The sequence below is a fragment of the Catharus ustulatus genome, chromosome 20, assembly GCF_009819885.2.
Source record: "Catharus ustulatus isolate bCatUst1 chromosome 20, bCatUst1.pri.v2, whole genome shotgun sequence".
NCBI classification, from domain to species: Eukaryota; Metazoa; Chordata; class Aves; order Passeriformes; family Turdidae; genus Catharus; species Catharus ustulatus.
In genome coordinates, this window is record NC_046240.1 from 8,637,566 (window position 1) to 8,649,900 (window position 12,335).

A 12,335-nucleotide genomic window follows, 5' to 3' on the forward strand; every position below is an offset into this window, starting at 1 on the left:
TTGCTGCTTTTTCTTCTGCTGCTGCTCCCTGAGCTGCTGAACTCTGTGCATCTGCTCCTGCACACTAGCTGCTTGCATTGTCACCACACTGGCAATCTGCTGAGCCTGTGCTGGGCTACTGTGCTGGATCTCAAGAGATAACTGAAGCTGGATCTGGGGCACGCTGCCCTGCTGGGCTCGTATCTGAGCCACAACACACGGCTGCAGCCGAGACAGGACTTCCACTTGCTGCTGGAGCTGAGGCACTGCTGTAACACTTGTTGGAGGCAGCTGAGGATGAGCTGGGCACTGCAGAAGAACCTGATTTAAAGTTTGAGTACTTGCAAGGGTTGAGCCTGAGGTGTGAACCTGAGGCTGCGATTGCTGCAGCAGAGTTGGGATTTGTATGGGAGCGTGGGGCCACATTGGACAGGGTTGTCGGGTTGGAGTTTGCACCTGAGCTGGATGCTGAGCCTGGGGCTGGCCTGGGGACAGGCCTGCGGGTGGTGACTGCATCGGGCCTGGCGCTGGAGAGAGCCCCGGAGCCTGCGCTGGAGACTGGGCCGGAGATTTGGAGGGCTGAGCTTCGGGAGCGGCTGCGGAGTCCCCGGGAGCCTCGGGCTGGCTCGGGGCCTCGGGCTGAGCGCCCTGGGGCTGAGCCCCCGTGGGCTGAGCCGCGGCCGAGCCGGGCTGGCCCTGGGGCTGGCCCTGCGCCGCGGGCACGGCCGGTGCTGGAGGCGCCTGCAGAGCCGGCTTCGCTTCCCCCGCAGCTGTGAACACACAAACCAGGAGTCCATTAACTGCAAAGGGCACCACTATGAGCCTCCATAACCCAAACCCTCTGGAACTGCTGCAAAGCCCTATGCAGGAACTCAGACTCTGCAATGCACTTCCAACAAATCTACTGCAGTAACAGACAAGGCACCGCTGCGAGCCTCCATAACCCAAACCCTCTGGAACTACTGCAAAGCTCTGTGCAGGAACTCAGACTCTGCAATACACTTCCAACAAATTTACTGCAGTAACAGACAACCTCCAGCAGCATAAATACTCCCATGCAATTGAAATTGAAGTTTTTTTTGCTGAACAGAACAATGCTTACCCGAGGTTGAAGTAGAAACGGTGGTTGTAGTTGTGCTAGCTGTAGTAGCAGCTGCTGGCAGTGGGGTGAACAGAAATCTCTGAATTGTACCATTTGGCATAGCTGCTTGCATAAGCTGCTGTCCTGGACCAGGTATTACAGTCACACCCTGAGGGATTAATTGTAACTGACCAGTAGTTTGACCTTGTCCCTGAATTACCACAGTTAAGCCTTGACTGCCACCCTAAAAAAAAATTAATATCGATGTATTAGTGACATAATTCTTGGACAGACTTTGCTGAAAATCAGAACAATTAGGGGTTTGGATTTCAGAATTCAATATTTTTATCACCTACCATACTCCTAAAATCCAAAACTAGCATTTGAGATCACAAAATGCTCAAGGACTCTCAACAATTCTATCGCCAACAGATGACTGAGTTGGAGTTACACATTTTGTGAACCCACAGAACAAAACACACCAACTCTGAGTCTTGAATGCAGAAACTCTTAGAATCACAGAATGGTTTAGGTTGGGAGGGACCTTAAAGTTCACCCAATTCCACCAACACTTTCTACTATCCCAGGTTGCTCCAAGCCCCCTCCAACTCGGCCTTGGACGCTTCCAGGGATGGGGCAGCCACAGCTTCTCTGGCCAAACTGTGCCAGAGCTTCCCCACCCTCATAAGGAAGAATTTCCTCCCAATATCTAATCTAAACCTACCCTCCCTTTCAGCTTAGACTCTAAGTCTTGTTCCAACAAAAAACCTTATCTGGCAATGAGCAGGCTGTACATTGCAATGATTTATATGTATTATTTATATCTATTTATTTGTAGATATTGTGGTAAATCACAGAAATTTATTTTTACCCAAAAACTGACTCTAAACTTATTTTTTACCAATACACCTTCATGATCTGAGCAGAAATTTTAAGAACTTTTTCCTCCTCTGCTCACAGATGCTGCAACTTTTTCTCTGAGATTCTGGACAGCATGAATCAAAACTAAATCTTCACATCAAATCAAAGTACAAGTAATCAAAATTATGATCTGAATGTCTACAAAACAGGCTATACAGAATAATTATGTCCCTTACTGCAATAAAGATTTTTTTCCATGCTGCTGCACACTCCTGATGCCAGTTACCTCACAGGGAAATACAACAGGAAGCAAGAGTTAAAACTTTACTATTAAAACTACTCACTTTGTATTAATTTATTCTATCTATTTATTATTTAAGCTGCTTTAAAAGTCTGTAATTATGCCAGTGCTCATCCTAAATAAAGCCAGACACATAAATGTAAGGGCACAGGCACTACACTGCTGAAATGCAAAGACTGGGTGGGTGTTAGCACGTTCCCACACCCAGGGCTGCCCAGTGCTTTACCTGTCCTTGTGTGAGCTGGGTGAGCTGGGCCATTGTCAGCTTCACCTGGCCCTGCTGAGGGCGAGGGGGTGGTGTTGGGGTCTGTGGCTGAACTTGTTGAGGGGTTGTTCCAGAACTTGTGATGGTTTTCTGCCCAGTGCTGGAAGAAGCTGTGCTGGTACTAGAAATTGCTGTTGACACAGGCTGACCCCTGATTATCTGAGTCACCACTTGCTGTGTCTGACCTGTAAGAGAGGAATTTGAGCTAAGAAACACATTTTCAGCTTTTTAACCATAAGCACAGCAAACCTCCAAGTCACAAATTGCAATGGGGTGTGATGGTGATCAGACAGGCAAAGCAAACACTGCAGTTTGCACATAAGTTTTCTTTACAAACCATTTGTGGGATTGAAAAATGTCTGCAAAATATTTCCTGTTTTAACTAAGGTTACATGCATATGGAGTACTTCAAACACTGAGCTTCTCTTTAAGGAAAAAAACATACAGAAAAAGGCTTTCTCAATGCACAATTACTCTATATGTTTTTAGGGGTTTTCAGTTTTCATTTTTCATTTTAGTTTTCATTTAGGGTTTTGCATTTTCCCAAATGAATGGACTTAATTTTAAGTACTACATTTCCCAGTGTCAGTGACGAATAACATTGACAAAGCCTCCAACAAACACATCCAAAAGCTGAAAAAAGCATTAGTCAAGCATCAAAAAGGGATTTTTGCATTGGGACACAATGACACACAAGGAATTCATGAAGAAACAAACCATGGATTTCACACTGGGAATTGAAATATTAAAGTGAACCTACTGGCTGGCAGAATACCTTGTTGCACCACTACAGGTGTTCGAATGATGGTCTTGCCAAGGGTGGATTGCTGCAGTGGCGTCCGGATCACCGTCATCCCGGGCCGCAGCGGCGTCCCCTGCACTACCTGGGCACACCAAACAGGACACACCTGTCAGCCTGGGCAAAAAGTCCCTGCAACATGCTCTGAATGGTTTTCCACATGTGTTTTAATTTTCCCAACTGAAGGGAAATGTTGTACCTCTTTGGAATAAAGGATCCATTGCTGAGATGAGCCAAAAACATTGAAAAGTGATTAGCCAGAACATTTAGTACCTGCCAATAACTTGAAGTCTATGCACCCACATTTTTTTGAGTTAAATAACCAGAAAAACGTTTTACCTGTGAAGTGCTTGTTGTTCCTAATGTTCCTGTGGTGTTTGGCCTAATGGTTACAGTTGCTGTCCTTGGCTGGAATGAAGTAAAGGTTTGACTTGCACCTGTAGTTGATGGAATGATACCCAATACCTTTTGCTGAACTTGAACCACACCTAATTAAAGAAAAATTGAGAATTCATTAATGACATAATGGCCAGCAAAAGAGGTAAATGCAGCTCCAGGGTAGCATTTAGAACTCAAGTCTCCAGATTTCTAGAATACCTTTAAGCCTTTCAACATTTCCTGGGAAAGTCTTTGTCATATTGTAAAAAGAAGCAGCATTATACTTTGTCAATAGTCCAACTACATTTTAAGTTAAGAAACAGATATTTTAGAAAAGATTAAGGAAAGTGTGAATCTTCACAAAGATCAGTTTGATGGTAACTGTAAAGAAGTCCTTGCATTGACAGGGTGCCACAAATTAGTCTTATACAACCATTAAAAGCTATAATATAATTAATTTCAAATGTAGGAGAGCAGTTTAAACACCTTTCACCTACAACATTGTGGTGCTGAAGAAAATGGGCAATGCTTCTCCTGTCACCTAAGAAATTTCAATACAAAATCTGCAGTCTTCATGATGTGCTCAGATGCTAAATATAATGGAGACAGAAAATTGAGCTTTTCTGTTCAACATACATTCACAAATCTCAAAATATTAAGTTCTCTTCTTGAGGCAAGAAGCAAAAATTCTAATCTTAGTCTGGAGCCAAACTCCTGCTCTTCAGTGAAGAGCAGCTGTGGGCATTAATATTTTTGTGAAGAAAGCTGCTTTGTTGATTTAGATAACCAAAAAAAAAAAGCATGCTTCATTCCACATTGTTCAAAATAAACCTAATTTTGTGCTAGGAAATTCAGAATAATTTATAGGCAAAAAACTTGCATTTTTCCCCTTACAGACACAAATATGCAACACAGGGGAACAAGCTGTAGAAACTTGTATTAATATATATAAAATAATTTTCCCCCTTCACATCACAGTTTATTTCAATGGGAAAATAGTGTCAAAGGAGAATTAAGCAGCAAACTGGAATACAGTTTTTATTCAGTTCCCTTTGCCCTACCTCCTTGAGTTGATGGCACATTGACGGCAACAATCTTGCTGTTTGCAGGGAGTGGCAGCTTAGTTATCACTTTCCCTGCCATCGTTACTGGGCTGCCTGAGAGCTGGAAGGTCTGCCCTGTGCTGGCAATGGTTGTGGCTGAGGTGGCAGCTGTGCTAGTGGCTATTGAGGCACACAGAACAGGCAGGTTTAGAGCAGAATAATTAGTCAATGAAATGACTGTTTTTTAAGTATGAAACAGCAAACTACAGGATTACTTTTTTTTTTTTATGTGTCATGCTTTCTTTGGTAAAAGTTCTTTTTTGGAAACAGCATGTTACACTGTAGAATGCTTTCATGAATGATTACTAGTACAAAAACTGTCAGTAATGAATGAGACAGGTCAGAAATGAGACTTCCTAGCAAGTCAGAACAAGGAAAACTAGACAGGTATAGTCTCAGAAATGTCCTTCTGGCATAGCAAGAGTTAAGAGCAAAGATAACCAAAAATGTAATAATGCTGCATATCAGGAGAAGATGTGATGTGTATACAGGATGTGATGCATACACAGGATGAACTCCAGCAATGCTCCTTCCATGACAAATGACTCCTTACCTGGTGAAGACTGGCCTTGCTTAACCCAAGTAGCAAAAGTTTGATGGAAATTCTTGTTCTGTTGGAATGTTACTGTAGCTGGAGACCCCACTTTAGTGGTGAGCACGACTTTGGTTCCCGTGGGGACAGGGCCTGTCAGAGGGCCCACCACGACTTTCTGAGGTGTGGAAACTGGGGTTGCAGTGCTGCTGCCTGTGGTGGCTGCAGGGACCACACCTCCTGCAGGGATCTGCTTCTGCTGCTCCAGCCGTTTCTATTTAGGAAAAAATGGAATAAAGAGATAATTAGTGTTTTCAAATTTTACAACATAAACGTTGTCTCTACCCAGTATTGAGAAATAAAGGCCTGTGGTAGGATTTTAGTTCAAATTGTAGAGGACTGAAGAATAGGCTCCTTGACCTCCAGAACTACAAATCTGCTTAAGATATGCAGCCAGAAATTTTCCTTTATAGCAACTTTAAAATCCTTTGCTTATGTTAATTCCATTGCATGTTTTACTGTTAAAAAACCCTCCCAATATATTAATTTGCTAAGATTAATCAGAAATATTTTAAAAACTTAAAAAAAATCCATCTATATTTGGCTTTGACCATGTGCATGCATCTATGTCAGTAATTGGTACATCACCATCTACACAGTTTACTATTAGTAGTCCTAAATTTAGAGCTTCCTGCACTGAGATCCTGCCAGTTACAGAAAAAAAACCAGACTGTATCATTCTGTTTCACCATCGAGAATGCAATTTTAAAAACCAGTCTTTTAAATGTAAATCCAGTTTGCAGCCTGCTTAAAAAAATAGGTTCAAAATCCCTTACCTTACCCAGTGACCTTCTGTGCTGTAACTGTTGAAAAAGCATATTTAATCTAGAGAGCCCCTTAGTGAAGGGATGTATCAGTAGGCTCTGCTAAAATGTCAACTAATCTAACATTTTTCCCCATGTTACTGGAATTATCTTTGTATTTACCCAATTCAAATTTCAGCCCTATATTGCAGTAATGCCCACAAATCAGAAACACTCATTCACTACAAATGGTTTTTTGTCAGGGAAGATGTAATGAAAAAGGAATAAGCTGAGAAAAAGCACAGCTCTTAATAATGTGTATGAAATATCAACATGACATCAGGTTTCCTAATTTTAATTGCATACATTTAAATATAAATACATACACATATCTACATATATTTAAATAAAATAATCAAAGGGCTTAACTCAGATGATTTAAGATAATATAAAATCGAAAGATTCAATTTGAGTGAAGCATGAAATGCAGTTGTATTCCCAAATCAGCTGTATTCCAAGGCAGCTTCCCACCACACAGAACACTGAGAGCCTTACCTGGAGGTGGATGCTTCCCAGCCTTCTTTAAAATGGAAACAAACTAAACCTTTCTAAAGTGTTATAAATGACTTGGGGAAAAGCAGGCAATCCAGAACAAACCTTTGCTTTAACCCTGTTTCAAAATAACAAATGCATACAGTGGCAGCAGCATTGTTTGATGGCTTAATCTGCACTTGGAACTATTTGAGAAATGGTGTAAGCAAGGGCTAACTTCAATTCCCAGGCTGTGATGCATGTGCTGAGCAGTGCAGTTGCTGACTGCTGGGACGACCAACAGCTCCCCACCTGCTGGGCAGCCAAACGTTGGTGTTTTAGCTGAGCCTCCAATTGGGCCTTGAACTCCTCTGCCTTCTTCTGTTCACTAACCTTAGCCTGTTGTTCAACTGCCTGTGCCTTTTCCTTCTCCACCCTGCCAAAGACACAACCAAAAGTAAGTTATATCACCACATTAAATCCAACCATCAAACTGCATTTTGTTTTATCCAGTTTAACTGTTCTCCTAAGAGCAACCATTGAGACAGATGATCACTGAAAAACTGGTTGTGACTTTAAAAATATTTTGAAATAAACTACTGAAGTTGCATGCAACATCCCTGAAATATCCTGATGCTACACTACTGCAACACCTTACAGGAAACTTATAATCAAAACTGGAATTTATAATTACATCTGAGACTGCAAGGAACCCATCTAATAACATACACTTCAAATTATTCTTTCCAGGAGACTCAAAACTGTTGTTCCAACTGTAAGCACATGATACTGAAAATATGCATCTTATGACTTGAGTATTCTCAGGCTCAATTTACTTGTACACAGTCATTATAAAAGTATTTAACAAATACTGTACAAAGTCATGCCAAAAAGAAGCCTACATCCTTTCCATGCATTACAGTAATAACTGTAATAATAAGTAATAATTTTTAGTATTTAACAGTGGCAAATGCATAAGCATGGAAAACTTAATATTAGTTCTAACTAATCTGAATCTGAAATATCTGCATACCTTAGTTTTGGTACCAGCAAATAGTTTAACTTTGTAATTTTAAGTTTGACTATCAGTATCAAAAGGCCTAGTAAAAGCACAACACAGATATGTTTCTAGTGATCACAGTGACCAGGTTTGTGCTCTCTAGGGGAACTTTTATTTAACAATCACACAAATGAAGACTACTTTCTTTAAAAGCTCACTTTACCTTTCAGCAAATGCCCTGATCTCCCACAGTTCCAACTCCTCCTCTGCTACCCAAGTTTCCATTATAACAGGGCCTGTTTGCTTGGGTGTTTCTGGCCTTTTTGGCCTGAGGGCACTTGATCGCAGTCCCTTCCTCTGGGGTGTTGGAGTTTCTTTAGAGAACAGGCAAAACACACATATTAAGTTGTATTGTAAAATGATATTGAAGTGTAAACCAAGATTTAGTGATGTTTTCAGGCCCATTTTATAAACAGGGAGGCCTTTCAGCTTCAGATAAATCATGTCCATTTCTTAAATGCAGCACTTGTTTCCTGCAGGTAAATTAATAGTTCATGGCAAGCTGCATTTGCTCCCTTGATGGGCTGAATTAGCATAAAGATCCAGTTACCTTAAATTCTCTAGATTACAGGAGTGGAAGGAGGGAAAATGTCTAAACAAACAAACAAACCAACCTTTTGGAGCCTCTGGTACACCAATGGGACAAATGATTTTTCTTATACAATACTCTGACCGGATCCCATACGGACCAACGTCTCTCCGCTTGATTATTTCTGTTGTTGTAATTTCAGTTTCAGTTGTTTCTGCAACAAATTAGTCCCAGTACATTAATAACAGAAACAAATAAAGCTAAATCTCCAATCAACCCAATGTACTCAAGGCAAAGAAACAGTAAACAGAATTCAAATGCCACAGCTGACAGCGAGCCTTTAGAGGAATGTTTTGAAGGAGTGTAATAGTCAGAATTTACAACAAAAGCTTTTGCAAAGAAAACCAGAAATTTAAAATAACAATACCTGTCCTCGTGGTTCCTCCCCCAGGTGGAGCTTTTGCTGCCATATCATCCCACTTGAGACATGCCCACAATAACCTCAACATCAGGCTCACTCCAGCCAATGATTTGACTGTTTGGAGTCGGTACCTAATGACAGAATATCAATTATATTTTAAAATAAATTTAAAATACCCAACCAAACCAACAGGACAAAGGCTTTCCATTCTACTTTTACTGAACAATATAGAAAGCTGAATAATAAATAGCAAAATTTGCATACTTGGGAAAAAAACCCCCATATATATCACTAGTATTTTAAAAATCAATTAATTTCATCACATCCTAGACTTTTTCTCAAAAATATAAAGTATGTACCTCCAAGTGATCCCAAAAGTTGGTCTTGGGGATGGATATGGCCAGATATCCAAGGCAGGCTTCGCATTGTAATTGAAATAAGGAACCTCTCTGATCCCTCCTCTCCTGGCCAGTTTTTTTAAGTCATCATTGGGTAACACAAATATGCTTTTCTTACTGCTTTTGGTAACAAATTTCCTATAAGATGGCAAGGCAGTTCCAGAACGAGTTTTTTTGGGTCTTGTGAATTTCATTAACTTCACTTTGTCTTTTGTGGAATATTCTTTGCTGACAGTCATGGAAGTCACCAGTGTGCCCTCAGGGGTGGTCAGCGAATCGGTGACTGTTGTTGTCACCACAGTTTTACTGTGCTCCTGGACAGAGATGACATCAGAGTTACTGTCTGTGGCTGGAGTACTGAGCTTGGTCACAGTGGTGGTGGTGGTGACAGTGGAGATGGCACAGTTTTCTGTAGAGGAGACAACTGTGCTTTTCTCACTGCTGGCAGCTCCAGTCTCTGCAACCTTAAACACCGTCTTGGACTCCGTGGACACAGTGGAGGTTGTGGTAGTCACTTCAGTAATAACAGTTTTTATTTTACTTTCTCCATTAATATTTTCCATTTTATATGTCTGTACCCCATTCTGGTCAGCAAAGTGACTGCTCAAGCTGGATTCCTCACATGAGGTTACAGGTGGCCGAGTAACTTTCTTCTCCTCAGTTGCTTCAGTCTCCATAGATTCTGTTTCACTGTTCAGGTTATTTTCTTTGCAGACAGGCTGTGCTGGTGGGAAAGCAGAGCCAACATTGGCAGACCTCTCAGGAGAAAGCTGGCTTTCTTCAGTTTTCTGCACATACTTGGGACCTTCATCTGGTGGCTGAAGACTCTCTCCAGACTGAGGTGAACTCTGCAGACGTGACTTTGAGTCCACGTTATTTTTATCCTTTGTGTCCTCCCCCATGATGTCACCATTCATGAATGGTTTTACTGAAGATTCCTTAAAAGTCAATGGTTTTATTTCATGCTCTGGAAAGGATTTATTAATATTATTAACTTTTGGTTCAATATCCCCCCCTGCCTTAGCTTCACAGGTATTTTTCACTAAGCAGCCATCATTTGATAATGCTTTAATGTCATTGTCTTTTCCATTCATTTGAAATGATGATTTTTCTGTCTCAGTTTCTTCATCTTTATTATTCTTTTTGTCACTAACAATATTTACATTTGTCTGATCAAGATATTTGTTCATGGCACCTGTTTCCACTCTCAGTTCCTGACCTTTCTTTTGACCATTGGCTTCTGTTAGTTTAGAGCTCAGTAAATCCTCATTACCATCCTGCCCATCCATATGGTCCAGAGTTTGACCTTCAAGGTTTCTTTCAGTAATCAGCCCTGTTTTAAATGATTCTGGATCTTTATTAGCTGATTTTTGGTGAAATACCATCTTTTCAGATTTACTTTCAGTCTTTACAGGAGCAATTTCTTCCTCCATTTCACTTTCTTGAGAGGACATGGTTTCCATATGGCTTTTTATCACACAATTGTTTTCTGGATCTTTACTTTGCTGTTCAGCATTCCCTTCTGAGTCTGGTTTTTCAAGAGTGGCTCTTCTACAGCTGCTTTCAGGTACCACTGGCCCTAAGTTTTCAAGTTCTTGCTGAGACACTCTGGTAATAGGTAGCTTTTGTTTCAAGGGTTTTTCATTTGTTTCTGAAACATCCCATTTGATTCTGCCTTCTGCACTGCTTTGTTTCAAACCATCCACTACAGAGCTCTCAGACTCTCCAAGAGCCTCTTGTCCTTGACACTCATCAGCAGTGGAAGTTTCAGGGTTGTTTTCTCTGCCATCATTCTGAATGGAGCTGTCTCCTTCAGATGATTGAGGGGAGCCTTCATCCAGCAGCTGCCCCTCTTTTGAGAGCTTGTTTGACACAGGTAAAGAATTTTCATCTTCATCCCCAGTTTTGGTACAGGAGATGCTGCTGATGGGCAAACAGTCTTGTTCTGTGTCCTCAGCTTGGGTCTTGTCTGAAATGTAGCTTTGCTCTTGGGAAGAAGAGTCAAACTGGCTTCCTTCTTTTCCTTTCCTCGTTTGTAGCTCATCTGTGTTTTTCTGGGGGCTCACAGATCGAATGCCCCCAATTTTAGCACCAGCCTCCAGCTTAATCTTTTCTAGACGTTGCTTTTCTTCCAGTGTAAACTGCTTGATTCGCCGCTCCAGGAGCCCATCTAATTTTGATGATTTTACTTTCCTTTTGTAGCAAGTCCTTAAATGAAATCCCTCACTGACATTGATTATATCCCGTTTACAATGACTTTCCTCATCTTTTATGGAGGATTCAATTTTCACATCATCCACATCCATGGGTTCTTCTTTGATGACTTTATCATTTTCACCATCGATGTCTTTTTCCACTGTGAAGAAGAAGTAACTGAGTCAGTGAGCTCCACAACAATGAATACAAATTATATTTTTACATTAAGTACTAAGAAATAAATGGACCTTTTAGCATATTAATAAATTTCAATTTAAAAAGGAACAAAAGCTTCAGACACCACTACAATGGATAACAGGCAATCATTTAAGACATTTAAGATGTCTTGACAAAATCTGTTACAGTTTTTCACTAGTTATTTCTGAGGTTCTGTGTTTTTACTCATGCTATAACATGAGTTTCACAATAACAAAAGATTATCACCTGTGTCTTTTGCATGATCTAAGTCTTCAGAAATTGTGTCAACTTCTAATTTGTCTTCATGCAACTTTTCTTCTTTGACTTGTACTTTCTCCAAGGTTTCTGAAACATCTGCTTTGTCTTTTGCTTGCAGATCTCGAGAATCCTTTCCTTTGTCCTTCTCTGTTTTTACCTTAGTTGGACCTTTTCGTTTATCCAAGGTGCATTTTTCATCTTCGCTCTTTGCTGTTAACAAATTAGATTATTTCAATTATCCAAAGTATTTTTTGTACTCGGCCACATTTGAATGCACATTAGTTTACCTCTCAAATAATTTGCACATCATTAGTAAAATTCAGAAAGAATTAAGCAGCCAGTGGTAACACCATAGATTAAACAGTGCACTACTGAATAGATATATATACCCCTTCAATATTTAGGATGTTATTTTTTGGTTTTGATGTTCTACATAACTTTTATCTACCTTTAATTTAAACAAGGCTACACAAAGATGCACAAGTATTACACACAACAAAATTGAAACAATTTAATATAGCTACAAAATGTGACAACTGAACAGGTTACACTGACCAAGACTACTAGATATGCACAGAAGCTTTGCTGGAAGATTACTCCTAAATTCTCCTTAAGAAATATCACACACAAATTAACTGCAGT

At 40.5% G+C, this 12,335-nt stretch overlaps 1 protein-coding gene across 9 annotated transcripts in view; it reads right to left on the minus strand.

Moving 5' to 3' along the window:
* BPTF (bromodomain PHD finger transcription factor) overlaps positions 1-12,335 on the minus strand; it is a 52,229-nt gene that overhangs the window by 13,339 nt on the left and 26,555 nt on the right. For 3 of the 9 annotated variants that reach the window (XM_033076509.2, XM_033076507.1, XM_033076508.2), the window contains exons 12-24: positions 11,682-11,903; positions 9,003-11,397; positions 8,650-8,774; positions 8,308-8,436; positions 7,857-8,007; positions 7,027-7,069; positions 5,321-5,573; positions 4,726-4,887; positions 3,626-3,774; positions 3,248-3,371; positions 2,449-2,672; positions 1,082-1,304; positions 436-749 (exon numbers count right to left, since the gene is read on the minus strand). In XM_033076509.2, the coding sequence (XP_032932400.1) occupies positions 436-749; positions 1,082-1,304; positions 2,449-2,672; positions 3,248-3,371; positions 3,626-3,774; positions 4,726-4,887; positions 5,321-5,573; positions 7,027-7,069; positions 7,857-8,007; positions 8,308-8,436; positions 8,650-8,774; positions 9,003-11,397; positions 11,682-11,903 (4,514 nt within the window). Of the gene's footprint in view, positions 1-435; positions 750-1,081; positions 1,305-2,448; positions 2,673-3,247; positions 3,372-3,625; positions 3,775-4,725; positions 4,888-5,320; positions 5,574-6,945; positions 7,070-7,856; positions 8,008-8,307; positions 8,437-8,649; positions 8,775-9,002; positions 11,398-11,681; positions 11,904-12,335 lie in introns of all 9 variants that reach the window. The other 6 variants (XM_033076512.2, XM_033076510.2, XM_033076515.1 and 3 more) reach the window with 4 other exon arrangements.